The sequence below is a fragment of the Pleurodeles waltl genome, chromosome 10 (assembly GCF_031143425.1).
Source record: "Pleurodeles waltl isolate 20211129_DDA chromosome 10, aPleWal1.hap1.20221129, whole genome shotgun sequence".
Taxonomy (NCBI): Eukaryota; Metazoa; Chordata; class Amphibia; order Caudata; family Salamandridae; genus Pleurodeles; species Pleurodeles waltl.
This window is the reverse complement of record NC_090449.1, coordinates 600,452,116-600,477,151: the sequence shown is the minus strand read 5'-3', so window position 1 is coordinate 600,477,151 and position 25,036 is coordinate 600,452,116. Positions and strand designations below refer to the sequence as shown.

Here is a 25,036-nt window from a genome sequence, read left to right as displayed (position 1 = left end):
GTAACATGTGACAATGACCTTTCATCCCAATTGTGTTGGAGCATCATCAGTTTAAGTATTTAGATTCAATGTAAGTTTGTAGTTTGAATCAAATACAAATATTGAACATAAGTAAAACAGATAAAATGAGGTCTTCACAAACTATATCAGGTATCTAGTTTCTCGTATGCCCTATCCCCTCAGGCAAAGAAGCATCCAGCTGGAAAACAATTATTCACTTTCGTGACCATAGCTACAAATTGGCCCCAAGTTATGAGAGTGACTTTCAGTCAATTCAGTTTTTTCAGCAAAGAACTCCAAGCATAGAGTTAACTTTATGGTCCATACTTATAATTCAAAAAGGAAGGTACAGTCCCAGTATGCTTAGGTCTGCTGGCTAAGAACAATCACAAGAATGTTTAGCGTGCCCTTATGGCACATGGACAGTTGAATGTATGTGTCAGATCATGCAATTTAATTTAATCACAAATAATCCATTCCTACTCACTGACTGGTAATTTGTTTACTTGAGGCACTTGGAAAACCACTGAAATATGTAACCTCTAGCACAAATTGAGCCTTTATTGCTGTTTGGTTGGTGAGAATCAGCTGCCGTTTCACAGAGCTCTGCAGTAAAACATTAGAACCAAAATCCAAACAAAGGTCTTGAGGGCTTGAAGATATTTGTTCTGTCCTGCGGAAACAAAAAATATAAATAAATGCTACAATACACTTATGGTCATCGATTATTCTCAAGAACAAAATTTATCCACCTGCTATCTGATCCAGCAACATACTCTTCCACAACAATTTGTCACCAGATCACCTCTGTAATTATACAGTAAGGGCTTCACATGCCTGGGTACCCTGACTTTACTACCTCCTATATACTACACATAGCAGTTAGATTAAATTCATCAATACTGTACACACCTGTATTTATCTGGCACTCAGAGGAGCCTAAATCACAGCATTTTGCTGCAATATAAAACGCTGAAATAAATTAGTGGGTTTATGTTTGAGAATATGCTTTTCAGTTGGAAGCACAAAGTTCCATTGTGGAATCCTGAACATGTGTCTTACATTTTCAAATGACTTACTAATTATAAGAAATTATTGTGAAAGGTCTGACAAAACACTTGGGCTTTGATTTAGAGCACTCTGATGTGGGATTCAATATCACTTGCACCTGATAAAATCCAACACCGCAGGGTTCAGAATTGTCACAGGTGTGATTAAAAGCACCTATTCTGAGTTTTGCACAAAAAAAAAATGAGGCACACAATTTGTGTTTTGGTGATTACTTGTTTGACCTATGGAAACTTATCCTGGGGTGCCGCCTTTATTGCACCTTGCAATTACTGAAGGTGCTGAGCCTCCTACAACAGGATTCAGGAGTGTAAAGTTGTTGCTAGTAACTTTGCACAAGTAGGTGGAGAGCTTCACCACACAGGCAGAGATCGCTTTACATACAGATAAGTGTAAGCCCTACTTTGCCAGAGGTTGTAATGTCTTAATATGCACATTTTGGGTTATTCTGGTAATCTGGTCTTGGTGGAAGGGGACCCACACGTTTGTCAAGAAGTTAGTGCCACAAGGAGCATACAAGTTGCTTCAGTCGGCGGTCAATACAACCTCTGGTAAGGTAAGACGTACTCTTAGCTATACACAAACCTACACTTAACAATGAGAATAGGGATCCCTTTAGCCCTGACTTAGAACCGAGACCCTGTGTGGGCTTTTACTGGGGTCTGAAACATGTTGGCTCTTTAAATGAAGGACTGAGACATAATTACCATTGTGCATTATACTTTTCATTTTAATACTGCCCTGTGTACACCTTGAAGAAATAGAGTCCTTTTGGATATACATTGAGGGAGTTTTAGCAATTATTTGGATTCCTTGCTTATCTAGCAACATTTATTTCGAACTCCTTTTCATTGAGGATGAGGCCACCCTGACAATATTTCCCTTTCAAGGGGGGATGAGTCAGCCTATGATTAAGCATGGCACTACAATGTGGGTGAGTTTTCTCTTCCACTGTAAACATAACGGTTCTTATTTGATCCTGTTTGTTGTCACATTAGTTATGTGTTTGTACTTGATTTGTTGGAGGACGTGCTATAACTAAATAACTCCATCTATTTTGTGATATACCTCTATGTTGTTACCTTTCAGGTGAAGGAGGGAGAGTCTTTTGACTGGGCCTGTCGGTGAAAAACCAGTGTGTTTTGCCTTTATGCAGGATGGGAATAAGTATGTTGATCTCGTAGCACCGAAGGGGGAGTCATCAACAAGGTGTGTGGCATTGATATTGAATGAGGTCTTAGTGATGAGAGGGGACTCAATATCAAAGTTCTCAATGGTTACTAACAGTTTACAAACAAAGCGCTTTTGAGTGGAGAATGCCTCAATGCACGGTACAGCCACCACATTCTTCAAAGTTAAAGCTTTTGATGCTAAGTGACAATGCAACAAGGTCTTGATTTCAAGGGACCACTGAAAGTATATGAATGTATTTGGGAAGGAGGTCTGGATCTCCTGACACTTTCCAAGGGCGCTTGCACCATGAAACAGAGGGATGCACAGTCCTATCATGCTTCCTTGGCAGCTCTACCCTAGGCTGGAGGTGAGTTGTCTTCCTTTACCTCAATCCCCAAAAGAAACCTTTCTAACAAATGTCACTGTTCTCGACAGTGTGACTGCCTGGAAGACATACAATGCATACCACATGCATATCTTTTTAAGACTCTTCCCACAGGAGGGTTGGCATTTTGTGGGGATGACCATTCATAAATGCATGGATATTTATGCCATCATGCCTTTTTCAACTCTTCTGAAATCAACATGAAGCCAATTGGAGTTGCCCCACTTTGTTTTGGTTGCTTCACCAGTAGAGCATAAAGTTTTACTGCACTCGGAAGCACCCACAATGAGTGTCTTTCCACAGAGGAAGGTGGCTCCGGTCCCTTCACCCTGTTTTGGCGAGACTGGTGGTTGGTCACAACTGATTGGTAGGATGAGGATAGGTCAGGTTTTTTGCATGTGACACAAGAAGTGGTGTCTACTGACCCTCAAATTAAAATCTGTTCACTTACACATTACTGAGGTACTTCAATTCTGCCTACCTTATGCTCCCTTGCTGCATTATGTGTGCTATGTATGGAGACCATGTGCTACATGGCTAAAGTTTTCATTGAGAACATACAATGCATGCAGCACTAGACTGAGATGTTGTACATTCGGTTTAATGCTTTCAGGGCATCCTTTTCCGTGCAACAGCTCTTGGGGCTTGTGGCTAAGAGTCAATTGCTATTTTGATAGTGTATGTTTCTAGGCTATAATACATATTGAAGCAAGAGACTTGACCTGCACCACTAACAACACTTAGGGTTTGGGTGCTTATCAGAACTTAAGAGCAACAGCCCAACCCTATTTTTGGAGGGGGTGGGGGGGAGGGTGAGTGAGGTCAGGTCTGTGACTTCCCAACAGACATCCTATTGACCAATGCCAGCATACATGCTGCCTGATCTGGTAGGCTGGGGAGTTTACATTTGAAGATGGCACTCCATATGATTGAGAAAGGGCTATGTAACATGATCCCACTTGCCTCATATCTAAAGGATCGTTGGGCCAGGCACAGAGATCACCAAAGCAAAAGTGGTGATCTCTTAATTTGTCAAGGAGCAGTTCAAGTAGGGTTAGGGAGAGGATGACCTCTGCAACCATGACGGATAGAGGGCCCCCTGACAGGATCTAAATCAACTCCTACGTCTGCTCATAAGCCTGCACTGTCCCACTGACCTAACAACACTGACCTAACAACCTTCCCCTCCCAATATCTATCTACATACCAGTCCAGTAGAAAACATCTTAGATCAAGAAACAGTTGTTAGCGAGGCTACTGACTTTGAAACATTGTTACAAATCCTCTGAATTTGTTGGGTACCCACTCACCAATTTTTAAGTTTCAGAGGGACACTAGTTTTTTCTCTCTTTATCAAAGAACCACAGACACTTCTCACTGTATGCGCCTCGAGAACCAATGTCCATGTGAAGCATGCATCTGTGACGTGACTTATGGCTTCTGCGTTATGATTGTTACAGGATTTGGTATCTATGTAACCCTCTCTAAGATACTTCTGTACCTGGTAGGCATTTAACAGCTCATGGAATGATTCTGGCCCTCTAGCTGTCACTTGATAATCTAGATTTGGACTATCACTGGCCAGACCCAAATACAGATCCAGGATACCAGTCCCTAGACACCCTTGGATGCCAATCCTGAAGTGCTATTACATTTTCCTGGTATACTGAAGTACAATAAGACTAGTTTGAGATCAAAGTGCTGCCTCAGCTGTATCGTATAGCTCCCCACTACATAGACTATAGCCAAAAACCCTGGTTAACCAGCAACATATTGACTTGACATAATATACAGTTCCACCTGTGACAATTATGAACCCCTTTCAATGGCTCCAGTACATTACCGGCTAGAGTAGTGATATCGTTTGGCTTAGGCCCACCATGCTAATGTGCTTGATCACAAAACTCCAAAGGAACTAGGACAAATAGCAGATGTGGTATAGCCCTTTTAGTTGCTTTGTTATCGCCATTTAGCACTTATCACCAACTAATAACGTAATTCTCGTATGGCATTTCAAACCAGACTTCAGCTGTTTCTAAGCATTGTAAGCAACAGCTATGATCATCTATTGAAATTATACTCAATTTTAAAATAGAGTTATTTGGATACAAATATCATAAAATATTCAATATCCACAATATTCATCCCATAAAGCAGAATAATGTAGTTGAAAAGAAATAGTCACAGGATTGTTACAATACAGTACATTCTGTAGTGTTGTTTTAAGGGGGACTCTCTTAGCCAGCACAGATTTAGGGTGTAATTAAAAAATGGTGGAATCATTTACAAATAGTAGGGAGGCCAGAGGATCATCCACCCAATTTAGAGGTACCCCCCCCCATATGAAGGAGATCGCTAAACTTTCTGTGTCATCTCAAGTATGCAAGCTGCATTGAAGGCAGAAAACTTTGCAGTGGGTGCCATGTGTATTTCACCTGCATTAAAAACAATTTTTATTTTTCAAGAAAAAAATCCTAACATGGATGTTTGTTACTGCAACACAAAAATATTTATAGCCAAGACACCCAAAGAACTTTATTTATGCGCATTAAGCATAGCCATGACAACCAGGGAGCTTTCTTCAAGCACATAAATGGCATTAATTAATCTCCCTCCCAAGGACTCCCATGACTTGCACGGAGATTCTGGCAAGGGAAATCTAGTGGCAGCCTGCCCACTCTAAATAGGGTGGCGACCATCACTAGATCTGGCTGCCCAGTGGCAGAGGGACTTTTAGGTAGAGCGCTTCTGAGCCAACTAAGCTGGGTCTGCGGAAATGTGAATACACGAGTACCCATACCTAGGTCTTCACCACTTAACACATACCTCAATTGTGCTAAGGCTTGTTGCAGCCTTTTTAATAAATAAAGGCCTAAGCTGTTTTGTGGTGGGTCAGCTTCTGGAATTACTTGCTTCTCAAGAAAGAACCCTAATTAAGGATGGAAATTTTCTCTAGTTGCTACAAAAAAACAAGATCCCAGTATGTTAAAACTTTAATGACAACTGGGAGATTTAGGTCTTGCAGAACTTGCTTTGTGCTAGAAAAGAAACAAGGGAGTCATCTACAGCATTGTGAACGCAAGGCATTCATAAAAAAAAAAAAATAGGTGGATGGCCATGTAGTTTTGGTGGGAACTGTAAGAATTATGAATGCAGCTTTGTTTCGCATTAGCAGAGAATTTCTTTAGCCGGGTTAATGTATTTCCCAGTTCTATGTTTATGGTAAATACCATGTGAATAGTTGTATCAGTTGCTTCATCCGTCATAGATGTTAGTACTAGTCAGAGGCACCTTTTAACATTTAGGCCCTCATTATGACATTGGCGGTAAATGCCACTTACCGCCAGGATGACTGCCGCCAACATACCGTCGCCGCCGCGGATATCCGTTCACCATATTATGACACACACACACACCAATCCGTCACTATTCAGCCACAGACAGAAGTCCGCCACACCAAATGTCAGTGATAAACTGACAGTATCCAAACCCACACCGTTACGCCAACAGAACAACTCCCATCACATTATAACCCACGAATCACCACGGCAGACATTCAACTGCGGTAAACCATTGGCGGTACATACCGCCACGCTCAAAATACACACACAAACAAAACACCACATTGGACAATTCAAACAACACACACCTGACATCCATACACACACCACACCCACACTACTATAAAATGCACACCAACATTACCCACAACCCTTTGCCATTACAAATTATTGTCACCAGAGACAGACAGCAAGACCACTCACACAACCAGAGCCACATACCACTCACGCCTATACACCACTCACTCACGTACCCCACATCACACACCTCAACAAATTACCCTACACACCCTCACCTACACACTTCACACAACAGCAATGGCTCCACGAAGACAACCCCGATTCTCAGAGGATGAGCTAAGGGTCATGGTGGAGGAAATCATCAGGGTAGATCCACAGCTATTTGGAGCACAGGTGCAGCAGATATCCATTGCAAGGAAGATGTAGCTGTGGCAGAGTATCGTGGACAGGGGCAATGCCATGGGATAGCACCCCAGAACAAGGGATGATATCAGGAAGAGGTGGAATGACCTACGGAAGAACAGGCGTTCCATTGTAGTAAGACACCAACTTGCTGTACAGAGGACTGGGCGGTGTCCCTTGAACTGTACATTTGTATGTACCAGTTGCACATTTCTTATTTATACTGTGTTGATCTTATTACACTCACTTTAATATGTTCCTGTTGTCCTTGCATTATTCATCTGAGGTACGGGGTATATATGTTTTATTACTGCAGCTGATTGTGTGTATAGTGTTGGGGGTGGGGTGGGTGTCACTCTCTTTTTGCTCCCCCCTTCCCTTGTGTGATAAGCGGCTGTACTCACTGTCGTCTTCTTCGCCCTTGTTGGTGTTCGTGGGGGAGCAGCACGTAGAAAATCCTTGGAAAGACATGCAGCTCGAACTCCATGGCAGCGTGGTTGTTCCCTGTGTTTCCAATGATGAGTCCTTTCACTTCTGCGCAGTGTTTCCGCCAGGTTTTTGATGTCGTTGGTACCGCCCCAGAAAAGGTGGTGGATTGCAGGGTCTTAATACGGTGGGCGGGACATTTGGCTTCCGCCTGGCTGTAGGCGGCTACCGCCGTGGTGGCTGTTGTTTCTGCCCTGGCAGTCGGTGTGGTACAGTGGCTGTCTATCTGAGTTCTCACCGCCATGGTCATAATTTGGCGGTAATTACTGCCATCCTGTTGGCGGTATTACATCCACTTTATCACCGACCGCCAGGGTTGTAATGAGGGCCTTAATGTCTGGGTTTTTTAAGTATGTTATCAAGAATATTCATAGTTGTATGCATTTTTACTGGATTGCTAATGGTTTTATTGTTAGAAATTAATTATTTAACCAATAAAGAAGGACTGAGTGACTCTAAAACGGGTTAACACATACCATTTCACCTGCACGACGTAAGGCTCTGTTTCCAAGTGCAATTTATTGAGAGAAGTCTTGGATGCTCACTTTATCACCTCCGCTTGCTGTCTGGGGGTCTCACAATTATTCCTAAACTTGTTTAAACACTGCTTTCACGTCCCTTGGTATAATATGTGAATTCAAGGTCTTTCACAACACACCTATTCATGGGCAGCCTTTACATGGAATGTTCTCTGCAACATCCCAGTGTATTAGCATCTTATATTATAGTCTGTTACTTTTGCATTGTATATATTATGATGCTCTTCCATTGTGTGTGCAAGCGGGCGCTCCCACCCAAATCAGTGATATATGCAGCTTCCAATTTTCCATGTGTTCTGAAAATATATTAAGATCTGAACAAATGTATTACACTGTTAGACCTGACAGCCTTAGGGTGGTCTTCCCCCAAACATTTTCCCTGTTTGCCTCCAATGTTGATGAATTAATTTTTGTTGGCCTTAGGACTATGTGCACTTTACCACCGCCGGCCAGTGCTAAAGTGCTTGTGTTCTCTCCATAAAACATGGTTTGATTGGTATGTAACTAATTTGCATATTTAATTATATTTATAAATTCCTAGTAAAGTGCACTGCAGGTGCCCAGGGCCTATAAATTAAATGGCACTAGTGGGTCTGCAGCCCTGCTTGTGCCACCCACTTAAGTAGTACTTTAAAACATGTCCCTGGTCTGCCATTGCAGCCTGAATGCAGTGTTACACTGCCACGTTGACTTGGTGTTTAAAACCCCTTGCCAAGCCCTAATCTCCAATTTTATTACATATATGCCACCCCTAAGGTGGGCCCCAGGTAGACCATAGGGCAAGGTGCTGTGTAAACAAAAAGTAGAAGATATACTTTTACGTTTTTGCATGTCCTAGTAGTGAACAACTCTTGAATTTGTTTTTCACTACCCCTCTCATAGGATATCATTGAGGATTCCTTTTTACATTTAATATGCTGTAATTCCTGTGGATCGACGATGTAGGAAAGTGCCACTGTCGGCATGGTTACCCCCTCCCCCACTTTTTGCCTAGTGTTGATGCCAACATTGATTGAAAGTGTGCTGGGACCCTGCTAACCAGGCCCCAGCACCAGAGTTCTTTCCCTAAAACTGCACCTTTGTTTCCATAATTGGCACAGCCCTGGAACACAGTTAAGTCCCTTGTAAAAGGTACCCATGGTACCAAGGGCCCTGTGGCCAGGGAAGATCTCTAATGGCTACAGCATGTTTTATGCCACCCTAGGGGACTCAGCACAGGCACACTGCCTTGCAGCTTGGTTGTGCTGCTGGGGAGAAAAAGACAAAGTCGACTTGGCATCCCTCTCAGGGTGCCATGCCCACAAACCACTGCCTGTGGCATATTTAAGTCACCCATCTAGCAGGCCTTATAGCCCTAAGGCAGGGTGCACTATACCACAGGTGAGGGCATAACTACATGAGCAATATGCTCCTACAGTGTCTAAATCCATTCTTGGATATTGTAAGGGCATTGTAGCCATATTGAGTATATGGTTTTGGAGTTTGTCATTACGAGCTCCACAGCACCATAATGTCTTCAATGAATACTGGGAAGTTTAGCATCAAACTTCTCAGCACAATAAACCCACACTGATGCCAGTGTGGGATTTATTGAAAAATGCACACAGATGTCATCTTAGAGATGCCCCCTGTATGTAAGCCAAACTGCTGACCGTTCTGTGCCATCCTGCCACTTTCAGACAAGTGTCCAGAGCTGAGGTGACCCCCTCCCTGCAGAATCCTCCATCTTGGTTTGGAGGACAGGGCCCAATAGGGATAGGAATGTGCCTCCCTCCTGTTTTGCATTAAAACATGTACAAAGAATCTTCAATCTATAAACAGCAAATATATATGCAAAGATACAGACAGCAAATATATATGCAAAGATACAGACACACACACACACACACACACACATATATATATATATATATATATATATATATATATATATATATATATATATATATAAACAAGCACAATGCAGAGCAGATAATTCGTAAAAAATCATCACCATGGGGCACAGTTGGTCCTTCATCTTTCTGTCAGTAGCTTCAAGATGTAGACCCCAAGACTGGCAGTCAGGAGAAAGAGAGATCTACCCACATGGGAGATGTCAGGCATTGGCGTCTCAATCCTGACTGAGGTCTTTGAATCTCCCCACTGTCAATCCTGGGTCTCTTCCAAACCTAAACAAGCCAGAGAGATGATTTCTAGAAAACACCCCCTTGCTCTGCAATTTGTCCTTCAGAAATCCTAGCTACTTCAGGTCAGCTTTGAAAGGAACATGTTGGAACTGCCAAGGGTCCCGAAGTGTCCCTCCCAAAACTAAACCATTCCCTGCCGTACCATAAACATCATGTAAGGAAATGACTCTCTGTTGTAGTTACCCCCCACCTTTTGCCTGATACTGATGCTGACTTGACTGAAAAGTGTGCTGGGGCCCTGCTAACCAGGCCCCAGCACCTGTTTCTTTCACCTAAAATGTACCATTGTTTCCACAATTGGCACACCCCTGGCACACAGATAAGTCCCTTGTAAAAAGTACCCGTAGTCCCAAGTGCCCTGTGACCAGGGAAGGTCCCGAAGGGCTGCAGCATATGTTGTGACATCCTAAGGGTCCACTCACCTAACACATGCACACTGTCAGGATGCCATGCCCACAAAATACTGCCTGTGGCATAGATAAGTCGCCCCTCTAGAAGGCCTTACAGCCCTAAGGCAGGGTGCACTATACCACAGGTGAGGGCATAGCTGCATGGGCAATATGCCCCTACAGTGTCTAAGTCCATTCTTAGACATTGTAAGTACAGTGTAACCATATTAAGTATATGGTCTGGGAGTTTGTCAAAAACGAACTCCACAGCTCCATAATGGCAAACACTGAATACTGGGAAGTTTGGTATCAAACTTCTCAGAATAATAAACCCACACTGATGCCAGTGTTGGATTTATTTGAAAAAAACACACAGAGGGCATCTTAGAGATGCCCCCTATATTTTACCCAATCCTTCAGTGCAGGACTGACTGGTCTGTGCCAGCCTGCTGCTGCGAGACGAGTTTCTGACCCCCTGGGGTGAGAGCCTTTGCGCTCTCTGAGGCCAGAAACAAAGCCTGCACTGGGTGGAGATGCTTAACAACTCCCCCCTGCAGGAACCGTAACACCTAGCAGTGAGCCTCAAAGGCTCAAGCTTCGTGTTACAATGCCCCAGGGCACTCCAGCTAGTAGAGATGCCCGCCCCCTGGACACAGCCCCCACTTTTGGCAGTAAGTCCAAGGGAGATAATGAGAAAAACAAGGCGGAGTCACCCACCAGTCAGGACAGCCCCTAAGGTGTCCTGAGCTGAGGTGACCCCTGCCTTTAGAAATCATCCATCTGTATTTTGGATCCCCCCAATAGGATTAGGGATGTGCACCCCTCTCCACAAGGAGGAGGCACAAAGAGGGTGTAGCCACCCTCAAGGACAGTAGCCACTGGCTACTGCCCTCCCAGACCTAAACACACCCCTAGATTCAGTATTTAGGGGCACCCCAGAACCCAGGAAATCAGATTCCTGCAACCTAAAGAAGAAGAAGAAGGACTGCTGACCTGAAGCCCTGCAGTGAAGACAGAGACGACAACTGATTTGGCCCCAGCCCCACCGGCCTGTCTCCCTACTTCGACGAAAACTGCAACAGCAACACATCCAACAGGGACCCGCGACCTCTGAAGCCTCAGAGGACTGCCCTGCATCTAAAGTACCAAGAAGCTCCTGAGAACAGCAGTCCTGTTCAAGAAACTGCAAAGAAGCAACTTTTAAAGACCACACGTTTCCCGCCGGAAGCGTGAGACTTTCCACTCTGCACCCGACGCCTCCTGCTCGACCTGCGGAAAACTAACACTACAGGGAGGACTCCCCGGTGACTGCGAGCCTGTGAGTAGCCAGAGTTGACCCCCCTGAGCCCCCACAGCGATGCCTGCAGAGGAAATCCAGAGGCTCCCCCTGACCGCGACTGCCTGCTACAAGGAACCCGGCGCCTGGTAATGACACTGCACCCGCAGCCCCCAGGACCTGAAGGAACTGAACTCCAGTGCACGAGCGACCCCCAGACGACCCTCTGCCTAGCCCATGTGGTGGCTACCCCGAGGAGCCCCCGTGCCTGCCTGCATTGTTGAAGAGACCCTGGGTCTCCCCATTGATTCCTATCTGAAACCTGACGCCTGTTTGCACTTTGCCCCTGTGCCGCTGAGGGTGTACTTTCTGTGCCTGCTTGTGTCTCCCCCACTGCCCTACAAAACCCCCCTGGTCTGCCCTACGAAGACGTAGGTACTTACCTGCTGGCAGACTGGAACCGGGGCACCCCGTTTCCATTGAAGCCTATGGGCCTGATTACAACTTTGGAGGAGGTGTTAATCCGTCCCACATGTGACGGATATACCACCAGCCGTATTACGAGTTCCATAGGATATAATGGACTCGTAATACGGCTGGTGGTATATCCGTCACTTTTGGGACGGATTAACACCTCCTCCAAAGTTGTAATCAGGCCCTATGTGTTTTGGGCACCTCTTTGACCTCTGCACCTGACCGGCCCGGAGCTGCTGGTGTGGTAACTTTGGGGTTGCCTTGAACCCCCAACGGTGGGCTACCTTGGACCCAACTTTGAAGCCTGTAAGTGTTTTACTTACCTGTGAACTTAACAATTACTTACCTCCCCCAGGAACTGTTAATTTTTGCAGTGTCCACTTTTGAAATAGCTTTTTGCCATTTTTGTCAAAACTGTACATGCTATTGTGATAATTCAAAGTTCCCAGAATACCTGAGTGAAATACCTTTCATTTGAAGTATTACTTGTAAATCTTGAACCTGTGGTTCTTAAAATAAACTGAGAAAATATATTTTTCCATATAAAAACCTATTGGTCTGGAATTTGTCTTTGAGTGTGTGTTCCTCATTTATTGCCTGTGTATGTACAACAAATGCTTAACACTACCCTCTGATAAGCCTACTGCTCGACCACACTACCACAAAATAGAGCATTAGAATTATCTTTTTTTGCCACTATCTTACCTCTAAGGGGAACCCTTGGACTCCGTGCACACTATTTCTTACATTGAAATAGTATATACAGAGCCAACTTCCTACACATCATCCTAGTACATTCTTATCAGACTAACTCCACCATGTTATGCCTTAGCTCTTGATGAGAAAGAACATGCAGACATGTAGAATAAAAACATGAGCGAAAACATGTTCTGCATAGAAAAATACTTGCAGTTTTAACGTGGCAGTGAAGTTAAGGCTAAGATAATTACAAAATGGAGTCTGTCGTTGGTGGCTGCTAATGTGACGGTGGACAAGCTAAGCTTAGTGCAACGTAGTGCAACATGGAGTCAGTGGTCACAATACAAATATCATTACACCTCCCCAAAGGGAGTGGGCACAAGGAGGGTGTAGCCATCCTCAGAGACAATAGCCATTGGCTACTGCCCTCTGACCCCTGAAACGCCCCTAAATTTAGGATTTAAGGGCCTCCCTGAACCCACCTCACCAGATTCCTGGTGACCTACAAGAAGAGGAACTGCTAAGCTGAGAACCCCAGAAGAGAAGAAGGAAGACGACAACTGCTTTGGCCTCAGCCCTACCAGCCTGTCTCCTGCTTCAAAGAACCTGCAAAAAGACTAGCGATGCGTCCAGCGGGCCCAGCAATCTCTGCCAACTCCAGAGGAGTACCCTACACCCAAAAGGACAAAGAACTCCTGAGGACAGCGGCTCTGTCTGAAGAAACCTACAACTAAGGACTCCCACCTCACTCCAGATGCATGAGTCGTGACCCCTGTGCACCCGATGCCCACGGCCCGTGTCCAGGTGGTCCACCCAGCAAGAGAGGGTCCCCAGACGATTGCGACCAAGTGCCCACCCTGGGTTGACCTCTCCACCCCTCCACGACGACACCTGCAGAGGGAATCCCAAAGACCCTATTAGACATGGGGTCTCTAGTTGGCAGAGGTATACACCCTTGTCCAAGTAGGGACCACAATCCTAGTCAGGGTAAGTCACACACAATCCAAATTATCCTGTGCCCACCCTCTGGTAGCTTGGCACTGAGCAGTCAGGCTTAAGTTAGAAGGCAATGGGTAAAGTATTTGTGCAATAAATCATGCAATAACACAGTGAGAACACCACAAAAAGACACCACATAGGTTTAGAAAAATATAAGATATTTATCTGATTAAATTAAGGTCAAAACAATCAAGATCTGATAACCACAAGTTGAAATATCACTTTCGTAATGATAAGAAGAGTCTTAAGTTCTTAAAAGTAACAATTGTCTCTCACAAACACAAAGTACCTGGTTTGCGTCAAAATTACACGCACAAGGAACACAGAGGAGGAGATGCGTGGAAAAAGGTAGGTATGCGTCGGTTTTCCAGGTGCACACAGACTATGCATCCATTCTTTTCCACGTGGCTTTACGTCAATTTCCGGTGCGCAGGCTTGAATCCTCTTTGTGATGTGAGGTCTTTTGACGCCCAGGGACGATAGGGCAAATCCTGGTCGTGCGGGGCGAAGTCACAGCTGTTGTGTCAATCCGGTGGGTGATGCAGTGGAATTTATGCTGTACGGCTGGCGCTGTGTTGATTCCTCTCACAGGAAGTCGGGTTGCGTCGATCCGGTGGTCTGTGCGTCGAAGTTTAGGTCACAACGTTTGCGCTGCGTTGATCTCCACTCTGGGAGCCGGGCTGCGTCTTTCTGGTTCGGCGATGTGGGGATTTTCTCACTGCTGGACAGGCTGTCCATCGATTCCGGCAGGCTGTGTGTCGATTTTCTCAGCACAAGGAGTTTATTTGCAGAGATGAAGTCTTTTTGGCCTTGAGACTTCAGGAAACAGGAGGCAAGCTCAATCGAAGCCCTTGGAGAGCACTTCTCAGCAGAGCCTGAGGCCAACCAGGCAGCAGTCCTTTACAGCAAAGCAGTCCAGTTGAGTCCTTTGGGCAGCCAGGCAGCTTCTCTTGCAGGTTGCAGGTTCTGGTGCAGAGTGTCCGTCCCAAGAAGTGTCTAGTTTGGTAGGGTCAGGGACCCAGTTTATATACCCAAATGCGCCTTTGCAGTGGGGGAGACTTCAAAGAGTGGACTTAGAAGTGCACAAGGCCCCCTTTCAGTACAATCCTGTCTGCCAGGGTCCAGTAGGGGGTTTGACAATCCATTGTGTGACAGCAGGCCACTGACCATTGAAATGTAAGTGTCAGGCCCTCCACCCTTCCAGACCAGGAAGGCCCATTCAGTATGCAGATGTGTGCAGGTGTGACTGACCATCCTGTGTTTGTAGCTGTCTGGGTGAAATGCACAAGGGAGATGTCAACTAGCCCAGCCCAGACGTGGATTGGGGACAGGCTGTAAGGCACAGAAGGATTTTAAGTGCAGAGAAATGCTCTCTTTCTAAAAGTGGCATTTCTAAAATAGTAACATTTAATCCAACCTCAGCAGTCAGCAGGATTTTGTACTACCATTCTGGCCATACTAAATATGAACTTTTTACCCCTTTCTAATCAGAATCTACCACTCAGACAGTTTATAAGGGTAGCCCTAATGCTAGCCAATGAAAGGAGCAGTGGAAAACGAATTTAGGAGTTTTCCACTACCAGGACATATAAAACACATAGATATATGTCCTGCCTTTTACCTACACAGCACCCTGCCCTCTGGGTTACCTAGGGCCTACCTTAGGGGTGACTTATAAGTAAAAATGGGGAGTTTAAGACTTGGCAAGTACTTTTAAATGCCAAGTTGAAGTGGCAGTGAAACTGCACACACAGGCCTTGCAATGGCAGGCCTCAGGCCTGAGACATGGTTAAGGGCTACTTAGGTGGGTGGCACAATCAGTCGTGCAGGCCCAATAGTAGTATTTAATTTACAGGCCCTGGGCACAAGTAGTGCACATTACTAGGGGCTTACAAGTAAAGTATATATGCCAACTGGGTATGAGCCAATGTCACTATGTTTTAAGGGAGAGAGCATATGCCATTTACCATTTACCATTTATTTAATTGTTATTAGCCTATCCGGCCTTAACAATAATCACACAATAGATATCAATCCATCAAACTCAATAAAAATCACATTGAATAAAACATCTCAGTAAAAAGGAAACTATGCTTGAATTTTTGATTTAACATGTACCAAAATGTGTCCAATTTACCATACATATCGTAAAACCTGATTTGACCATAATTTACATAAAAACTTATCTTATTCTAGAAAAACGTTATAAATCTAATATTTAAAATGTCTTATTCTGGAACGAATCATTTGGGACCTTGCAGTGCCTTCCAACCATTTAATAAAAGCCAGAGGCCTAACCCAGTTTTACACTACCCTGCACCAAGTTCCCAAGCTAAATAGCTACGGGATAACATAGGCTATTGTGCCTATGCCAACTGTGGGTGCATTGATAGACGTAATTTCCATGCTTCCAAGATATAAGTTGAGACCTTTGTCACAATGTATTTCTCATCTGAACGCATACATAGCGCTTCCGCCTCCTTGCACTTCCTAACTCCGTAAGATCTGAAAAGTGGACGAAGGTACAGTTTACGGAGTTTGAGCGTAAAGTGGCATAATAAAAGGAAGTGGGAAAGTGTTTCCGGACCACCATGAAGGCATGGACAGCATTCTAATCTACCCGGAGGAGCGGATTGCCATCTGTTGACCACCGCTGTCACTGGTAGTGTGCCCATACGGAATTTAAAGTAGAGAGACCTTTTTTCCTCCGGAAAAATACTGTCTATGAATATTGCTGGTTTAAGCTCTTGGTTAAACAAAATATACCGCTTGAATAAAGGGCTAAATGACTCGCACATAATCTCAGTCTTTCTCTCCCAATATGCCTTTTTTATAACAGCTAGACTAGTCCTTCCGATTTTTTCTGGATGGAACCAAAAGTCATCCTGGCCGATAGCAGCCAGGATAGTTGAGATATGTTTGAACCAGGGCAGTTTCCGATGGTTTTGCAACTTCATGATGTCCTTAAGTACGTCTCTGAATGGTTTGAGAGCCTCTTTTGTCCAAATACGGATCCAGTATCTTACTGGAGCCAGAGCAATGTAGTCCTCAACCTTTCTCATCTGTAAATCAATTCTTATTGCATTCATTGGTGTAGCATTACCTAGACAAAGTAATCGGCGTAAGAATTTGTTCTCGGTTACTTGTATTGATGGAATCTTTCTGAATCCCCAGATCTCTGCGCTGTAAAGTGCTGCGGCTCTTGCTTTTGTTTTGTATACAAGCAGTGCAGAGCTCACGGAGTGATTGCCTGTAGCTTTTGCAAATCTGAGTACTGCTCCGGCTTGTTGGGCCAAGGAAATTCTGCTTTTGTAGATTTGTGGTTTCCATGTCTGTTTTTCATCTAATCTGCAGCCCAGGTAATCATAGGTGGCCACTCGGGCCAAAGGCTTATTATTTGCCCTAAAAGTCGATTGCAACGTCTGTTTTTGGTTAAGAATCATAAACTTTGTTTTCCCCTCATTGATTACCATGCTCCTTGAGGTACAAAAAGATTCGAAGCCCCTAAGTAGTCCATGCATTGCTATCTCTGTTCTTGCCAGTAATACGGCGTCATCAGCAAAGAGCAAGATAGGTATACTTTCATTGGCTAGTTTTGGCACATCCAGATTTAATTCCTTCAAAACTTGACTTACTTTATTTATATAACAATTAAATAAGGTTGGGGCCAAAACGCAGCCTTGTTTTACACCTCGCTCAATTGGAATTTCGGCCGTATAATCATTTCTTGTAGTATATCTAACCCTGGCAGTGTTTCCTGTATGCAATAGAATTAGCAGCCTTAAGATTTTTCCCTGTATGCCCATGTCCGACAATAACTGCCATAATGTTTGGCGATTTACGCTGTCGAAGGCTGTTTGGAGATCCACAAAGACCAGGTATAATGGACAGTTTTTAAGGGTGGCGTATTTAGCACAGATCATGTTTAGCTTAAAAAGTTGATCTGTTGTACTTTGGCCTCTCCTAAAACCAGCTTGGTGTGTTGATATTAAATCTCCGTCCTCTAGCCATTGGTCTAGACGCGACTGAATCAATTTGGCAAAAATCTTTCCAACACTATCAAGCAGTGAGATAGGTCTATAATTGCTCACCATGTCCCGAGGCCCTTTTTTGTGAATTGGAACAATTATTGATTCCTTCCAAGAAGGAGGGATTACCTCGTAATGCCAAACACTGTTGAATAGACGGGCTAGAGCAGGTAACCTTAACGTTAGCTGGTTGCGGTAAGCATCTGAAGGGATACCGTCTGGGCCTGCAGCCTTATGCGGCTTTTGGAGGAGGATAACTTGTTTAATCTCTTTTTCACTGAATTCCGATATTAACTTCATTGCACGTGGAATGACTTGGGCTACTTGCGTGGAATTTGTACTGGAAAATTCGTTGGAGACTAGTACATTCTGGGTTCCGTTTACCAATCTAACAAGCCGATTTGAAGATACTGCGTGGGTCTTTTGAAGAGGAAATGCTTTACTTAATCTTTGATTTCTGCCTGCCAGCCCTTGAGTGAGGATGTTTGGGTTATTGGTCGTCCCTGGTGCTGTCTTGGCCACATCCTGATACAAGGCAGTAAAATGCTTTACCCAAAGTTGAGGGTTGATATTCAGTTCTAGGTTTTTCGGGGGACCTTCGCATCCCCACCTGACTATCTCCCAAAACTTTTTGGAGTTCCCTGCCGTTATTGCTTGCAGTAAAGTTTTCCAAAGTTTATGTGGAAATATCTTCCTTTTGTATCTTAACAATTTTTTGTACTGTTGCCTACATCCATGAAAATGTTGCTCATTGGAATCATTCAAGTGCCGGTTCTTCAGTTCTTGTGATAAGGTCTTTTTTAGCTTTAAACACTCTTCATCGAACCAGCCCTCCATCATTTTAGGATTGATTTGAGGATGCTTGATCTTTTCCTTTTTTGTTTGCAATAGCAAATTATTAAAGTTATGCAGGAGGGGTATAGCGTCATTAACTGATGGATTTAAGAACGTGCTAAGTGATGACAACCAGGTTTGGCTGGGTACACTCATATAAGGTTCATCCTCATTTGACCTTAATATGTTTTTCCTGTTTGGTCTCATAGTTATTGTTAGGCTATTTCCGTTGAATGGAGACTCCGCCTTCCCTGGGCTCGTGTCCGGATGGACTATCTCCATTAGCAGTGGGTCGTGATCACTCTCGATTCTGTCCCTTATTTCCATATCGATGACATAATGCCAGGCTTCGATGTTTATTGCCATATAGTCAATTATGCTTTGCCTTTTTCCAGTTCGAAAGGTAGATTTAAAGGTTTTATCTGACTTTGTTCTCCCATTTAATGTGCGGATTCCTCCTTCTATTAATGCTTCAAAGATTAATTCTCCTTTCTTGGAGTCATTACAACGTTGGACAAGAGGCGTTGGGATATTCCAGGCATAATCTTCCTCTGCTACTTGTTCATCCCAGAGAATAGAATGAGGTTTAGTGTTAAAGTCACCACATATCAATAAAAAGGTTTTACAAGGTTGGGGAGAGCGATTGTTCGTGTGACCTGGTACTGGGTTCCTCCGATCCTTGGTTCTTTTATTTAGGATATGTTCTTTAAGGAGCCGCACCCCTGGCATAACTTGAGCCCGGCTGATAGGTGGGAAGTACACATTTACTATTTCGAGTGACCATTCCTCATATTTGACTGCGAGCGTCTGGATTCCCTTGCTTTGTACAGTGTGAGTTACTACGGAGTTCCTCAGTAATGAAGTTCTGATCCAAATACTCAGACCTCCCGAGGGTCTTCCTTTTTTTTGCTTAATAGCAGGTAAGTGGAAGGTGGAGAACCCATCTAGGTCAATAGCGTGAGTAGACCAAGTTTCTTGGAAGCAGCTGATGTCTTGTTTTTTAATAAATTCAACCCAGTCTTTGTCTTCCATTTTGTTTTTTAAACCTGCTATGTTCCAGCTTAGAATTTTTAATATGGGACTGATTTTATTTTTTATGTTCAAGCTATCCATTTTTTGCTACGAGCTTCTAAATAATTGCTCTTTGCAATTCTGTAACTGTGGGGGATTACCCCTACTGTTCCTGGGGGAATTAGCCAACAGGCAGAACCTCATATTACTCAAGTTTATTCGTTCAGGGAGTTGTTGTTTGGAGCTGATTGCTCCCTGAAGTATCGAACCAAAATTGCCATTTGCCTCTTGCCTACCCATCATGTTTCGGTTTGAAGCTTTTTCAAGAAGTATTGTTGGATATGGTTCTTTTTGCGGAGTAGCAATGGATATTCCCCAGGTCTTCATTGTGTTTGAGCTTTTTAAGATCTGTTCTGCTATCCAAGGTGAGGCCCAGACTGTTTCTGTTAATTCCCCGTTCTCTAATTCTTTTTTTGGTATGAATCTTACTGAAAGGAGATCTTTAGTTGTTACATTCTGTAAGGCTGGCAGGGAGTTAACAAGAAATAAGATGTTAGACCTGTTCAGGATGTCGTGACTTCCTCTTGAGGAGTACTCAGGCATGAACAAGATCGTGGCTTCAGGCTTTTTAGTTGTTTCAGACCGGTTCTCAGTGTGCCCGCCACCTTCCTGCAACAGTCTTCCTTGGAGTTGGGTGTTCTCGTTTTGTCTGTCTTGAGTGGTAGCTGCCCGACTAGTAGATGTTCGATTTACCTGGCCTTTTTCCCTCCCCAGTTGCAATTCTTTGTTCCTTTGTTCTTCGTAGGGTTGCCTTTTTGGAGGCCAATTGTCCCTTTTTCCTTTGATTTCATTGGTTTCCAGGTCCAGTACTGGGCGCGATGGTGCAGGCGAATCAGTGATCCACCCAGGCTGGTTACTGAGATTATAATTTCCAGGCTGCCCGGAGAACAATTTTTTTTTGCCTTTGTCCGGGGTGCGGGAACTGGGGCTGTTGTGTTGTCCACGCACATGGTTGTTCTTATACTTTGTTCGCTTCGTATATACTCTGGGGTCTCTGCCCTTCTACTTTCGCCTTTGCTGTTATCTTGTTCTGCCCCCTCACTAATGGAGTTGGGAGGCTGCTGGCATTTTCCGTAGTGGTCTTCTACTGTATTTAAGTGATGTACCTGAACTAAATGTTCTGTTTTTGTAGCTGGGAAGTGCTTATCGATACCAATGCTAGATTTGGATGTTTCTGGGCTCCAGTTGGGTTGTTCGTTGGCTGGAGGATCATTTACCTCGTTTGCCTCATTTATCCCATGATTTATTCCAGGTTCTTCCATGTGTTTTTCCATCTGCCTGTTAGTTGAGGCCTTTTACCCGGTGGCCTTTTTTCTACTGTGTTTGGGACTTTGATTCCAGATTCAGGACTTCCGTTGGTTCTCTCCATCTTAGGTGTCTGATTTTTTGCATCTGGATAGTTCTCTCGTCCTGGGCCAGAGTGCCTTTCTCTATTTTCTATGTCTGTTGGCCTTTCAATTAAACTAGATTCTGTTTTTCCTAGCTCGTAGTTGCACCCCTGTGTGCTTTTAAGGCTATATTTGCAGTCTTTGATTATGTCTTTGATTACTTTTGGAACTTCCAATAATTTTTCCAGCAGTGGTCCACAGACTTGTCCGTCCAACTTGTCCATTTTATCGGCCACTGCTTGATGCAACAGGTTTTCCCTGATTATGCCCTCTACTAGGGCCATCCTGTAATCTTTAGACTGTATTGAGGATGTAAGTTGTTTGGTAAGTTCAAGTTGATCGTCAAATTTTTGAGACTGGGCCATAATCGTTATTGCAATTGAGCCCAGTGTTGTACATATAACTTTCATGATGCTAAGAATTGGTTGGTCTAATGAGAGGTCATCTCTATTTCCACTTTGCTCGTTGGTTATCTGACCTTCTGGATTCTTACCTTCCTTTCCTCTGTGGCCTTTTATTATACTACCTTCCAGGAAGTTTAGATCTTCTGATGTTATGCTGTTTAGTTGAGGGTCTATGTTGCCAATAACAGAGTTGTCGAACGAGGACAGCTCCAGACTGAAGGAACTACTGTTGAGTCTGTCCAGCATTAAATTAGTTTTAACAATTTGACTTCCGCAGTGAAGCTGTGGCGCTGAGATGTTATGGGTCTGTTTAGATGGTGAGTAATCTGTTTCCGGACCCATTATATTTTGGAGTGCTGTGAATTCTGCTTGGGCACATTGTGGAGAGAGTGTTAGTGAGAAATTCCCGGAGTTTAATAGTCCCCTTTGGGGGTCAGGATAAGGTAATTTGTTGCTTTTTCTTTGCTCTCCCTAGAGAGCATATGCACATTAGCACTGGATAGCAGTGGTAAAGTGTGCAGACTCCTAAAACCAGCAAAAGCACTGTCAAAAGAAATAGAGGGAGGCAGGCAGAACATTAGGGGTGTCCACCCTAAGGCTGTCAGGTCTAACAACCCCCCTGACCGCGAAGCTCTGGACGAAGATATCCGACACCTGAGAACACACTGCACCCGCAACTCACAGGCCTTGGAGAAACTGACCCCCGGTGCCTCATCATTCAGCAGGCAGCTCTCCTCCCTGTCCGACCGGTGGTGTGCCCGAGACACCCCCCTGGACCTCACCTGCAGCCTGTGAGCGACCCACAGGGTATCCTCATAGACCAGCATTGGAAACCGGACGTCCTGTTTGCACCCTGCACCCGGCCGCCCCTGTGCCGCTAAGGGTGTGTGTTGGGTGTCTACTTGTGGCCCCTCCTGTGCTCTTCTAATCCCTCCTGGTCTTCCCTCTGAGTCACGGGAACCTACCTGCTGGCTGACCGAACCCTGGCTCCATAAGAGCCCATGTTAATTTTGCTCAACTTTGACCTCTGCACCTGGCCGGCCCCATGTTGCTGATGGTGGTTGTTTGGGGTCAACTTGAACCACAACCGGTGGACTTCCTAAAACCCAGAGACTGAAACTGTAAGTGTTGTACTTACCTGTAAACCGACCTAACATTTCTTCCCCCAGGAACTGTTTCTGAAAATTGCAGTGTCCATTTTTAAAATAGCTTATTGCCAATAATTCAAAAACTGTATTACTTACCTATTTCAAACAAAGTATGGTTGATACCTGTGAGAAATACAAATATTTTAAGGTAGTTTCCAGCAACTTGAATCTTCTGGTTCTAAAAATAAATTAAGAAAATATATGTTTACAATAGAAAAAACATTGGTCTGGAGTTAAGTTATTGAGTGTGTACTTCTTGTATTTTCTGTGTGTGTACAACAAATGATTTTCACTACCCTCTGATAAGCCTAACTGCTCAACCACACTAACACAAAAGAGAGCATTAGTATTATCTACTTTTGCCTCTGTTAAGCCTTTGGGGATCCCCTTGACTCCGTGCACACTATATCTCATTTTGATATAGTGTATACAGAGCCAGCTTCCTAAAGACGTGTTGTGCCGTTCAGAATCGGCGCATCTCCCTAGATGCAGACACATCACAGCTGCTGCGAGTATCATCACTGTGTGGCGCATTGTCTCCAAGTTTATACACATCTCTGACTTTGCACAGCTAGGAAAGGACGCATTGCCTACATCTGACAGGATCGACAACGACGCATTGCCTCCTCTGCTCCCCTTATCTCGGCTTCGACATTGATGCATCCAGGAACTAAGGTACTTTTTCAGTGGGCCAAGGCTGGTCCCTGTATCTGACCCACACTCATCGCGGTTGGTGTAAACGTTTAGCGCTTTAAGCTTTTAAGCACTACAATTTCATTTATTCTTTAAAAATTCATAATGCTGGTTTTACTTATTAGATTTTTGTTAATTTGGTCTTGATTTGTTCATAAAAATATAATCTATTGTTCTAAGCTGGTGTGGAGACTTTTTGTGGTGTGTTCACTGTGTTACTGTTCAAATGTTGCACTAATACTTTACACATTGCCCCTCAAGTTAAGCACGCCTGCTCTGTGCCAAGCTACCACAGGGTGAGCACAGGTTAATTTAGGGTGTATATCTGACTTATCCTGACTAGGACTGTGGTTCCTGCTCGGACACAGTGCATACCTCTGCCAACCAGAAACCCAATTTCTAACACTTGTACTCCAGCTGCATGAAGTGTGTTGCCCATTTATTTCGACGTATAAACTTTAGGCAAAAATCGACTGGTTTGCACTACTGAAAATGTGTAAATCTCTTGACTGCCCAATTGCCTTTTGAACCATCCTTGACTACCTCGCGTATGGTAAAGGCAACAATTTTAACTGACAACAGAACAAATTACCCGATTTTAGAAGACTTTTACCTGTTCCACACTTTGGAATCCACACTGTGGTTCCTTCCCTGGACACTCACGGACATCACTTATGATTTATTTGGTTTAGTATACAAATCCAGTGAACCCACAGGGGTTGAACAGAGGCCCCCGCAGCCCCTGCGGTGTGGGTGAGGGCAGGCCTACCAATACTGAGGGGGGCCCTCAACCACTACTGATGTGAATTTCGGGGACCCCTTAAGCATATCTTTCGGGGGGGGGGCTCAATTTTTTTAGACCACTGTGAACCCACATGTTTGATGTATGAGTTAAGCAGGCTCCGAAGCTGCCTGGGTGTGTGTGAGAGCTCAAATGCGTTGTCTATGTAGACTGTTGGGGAAAACAGTTACCAATTTTTGAGAAATCATAACCCAGATTAATTCCATAGCAATTAAATCTTCCCAGGGGCTCATTTTGCCAATCTTGAATAGGTGGGTAGTTCAATCACCATTGCTGGGATTCATACTCATGACTTGTAAATTACTTTAAGTTTTAATCACTGGGGCGTTCTATTAGAAATGACTAAGGTTCTCCCAGTAGTAAGTTGCTATATCTAGTTGCATCCAGAAGAACCTTTAGAATGATTTATGAATATTTATGAGGGCCAAACAGAACAGCACCTATTCCAGAGGCTCACACGGGAACAGAAACTCAACGAGGTGTCGTGGAAGGTTTTCAGACAAATAGGAACTTGAAAGCCACGCCATTGGACCAACTCTTCACAGGTTAGTAGATCGTAAGACAAAGTGCCTTTAAGTCCTTGTAACATGGACTCAGCTTATAAAATGCATTATGTTCCATCCGGCAGTGCACCGTGGGAAGAAAGTCCAGTCTGCTGCTCAGATGTAGCTGTGTTATATTAGACGGGGGGCAGGACTGCTGCATTCTGAGTCTAGTATCAAAGTAAAGAATTAGAGGAGCTTGTCAGGGTAGTTGTTATTTCTTTGTTAGGTTCAGTGCTATCACACGGGCCACAGGGGTGCCCATCTAGGATGGGCAAGGGGGTATGATGTCACCAAACGGAGTAGGATTTAGGAATCAGATTTCGTAGCTGGGCACTAGATTGACCTGGCTTTGTGGGTGTGAGACGGGGAGGAAAGTAATTACTGAATGACGAGAGAAAAAAATTGCGTAGCTCAATACACTCCGCGTCATTTCGAAAGAAAACTCTGATTAGATAATCTGACGAGA

General features: G+C 44.2%; 1 protein-coding gene across 1 annotated transcript in view; it reads right to left on the bottom strand.

Annotated features, from left to right (window-relative positions):
- DLEC1 (DLEC1 cilia and flagella associated protein) overlaps positions 1-25,036 on the bottom strand; it is a 535,808-nt gene that overhangs the window by 178,009 nt on the left and 332,763 nt on the right. Inside the window, exon 25 of the mRNA XM_069211058.1 lies at positions 488-673. Coding sequence (XP_069067159.1) covers positions 488-673 — 186 coding nt within the window. The remainder of the gene's footprint in view (positions 1-487; positions 674-25,036) is intronic.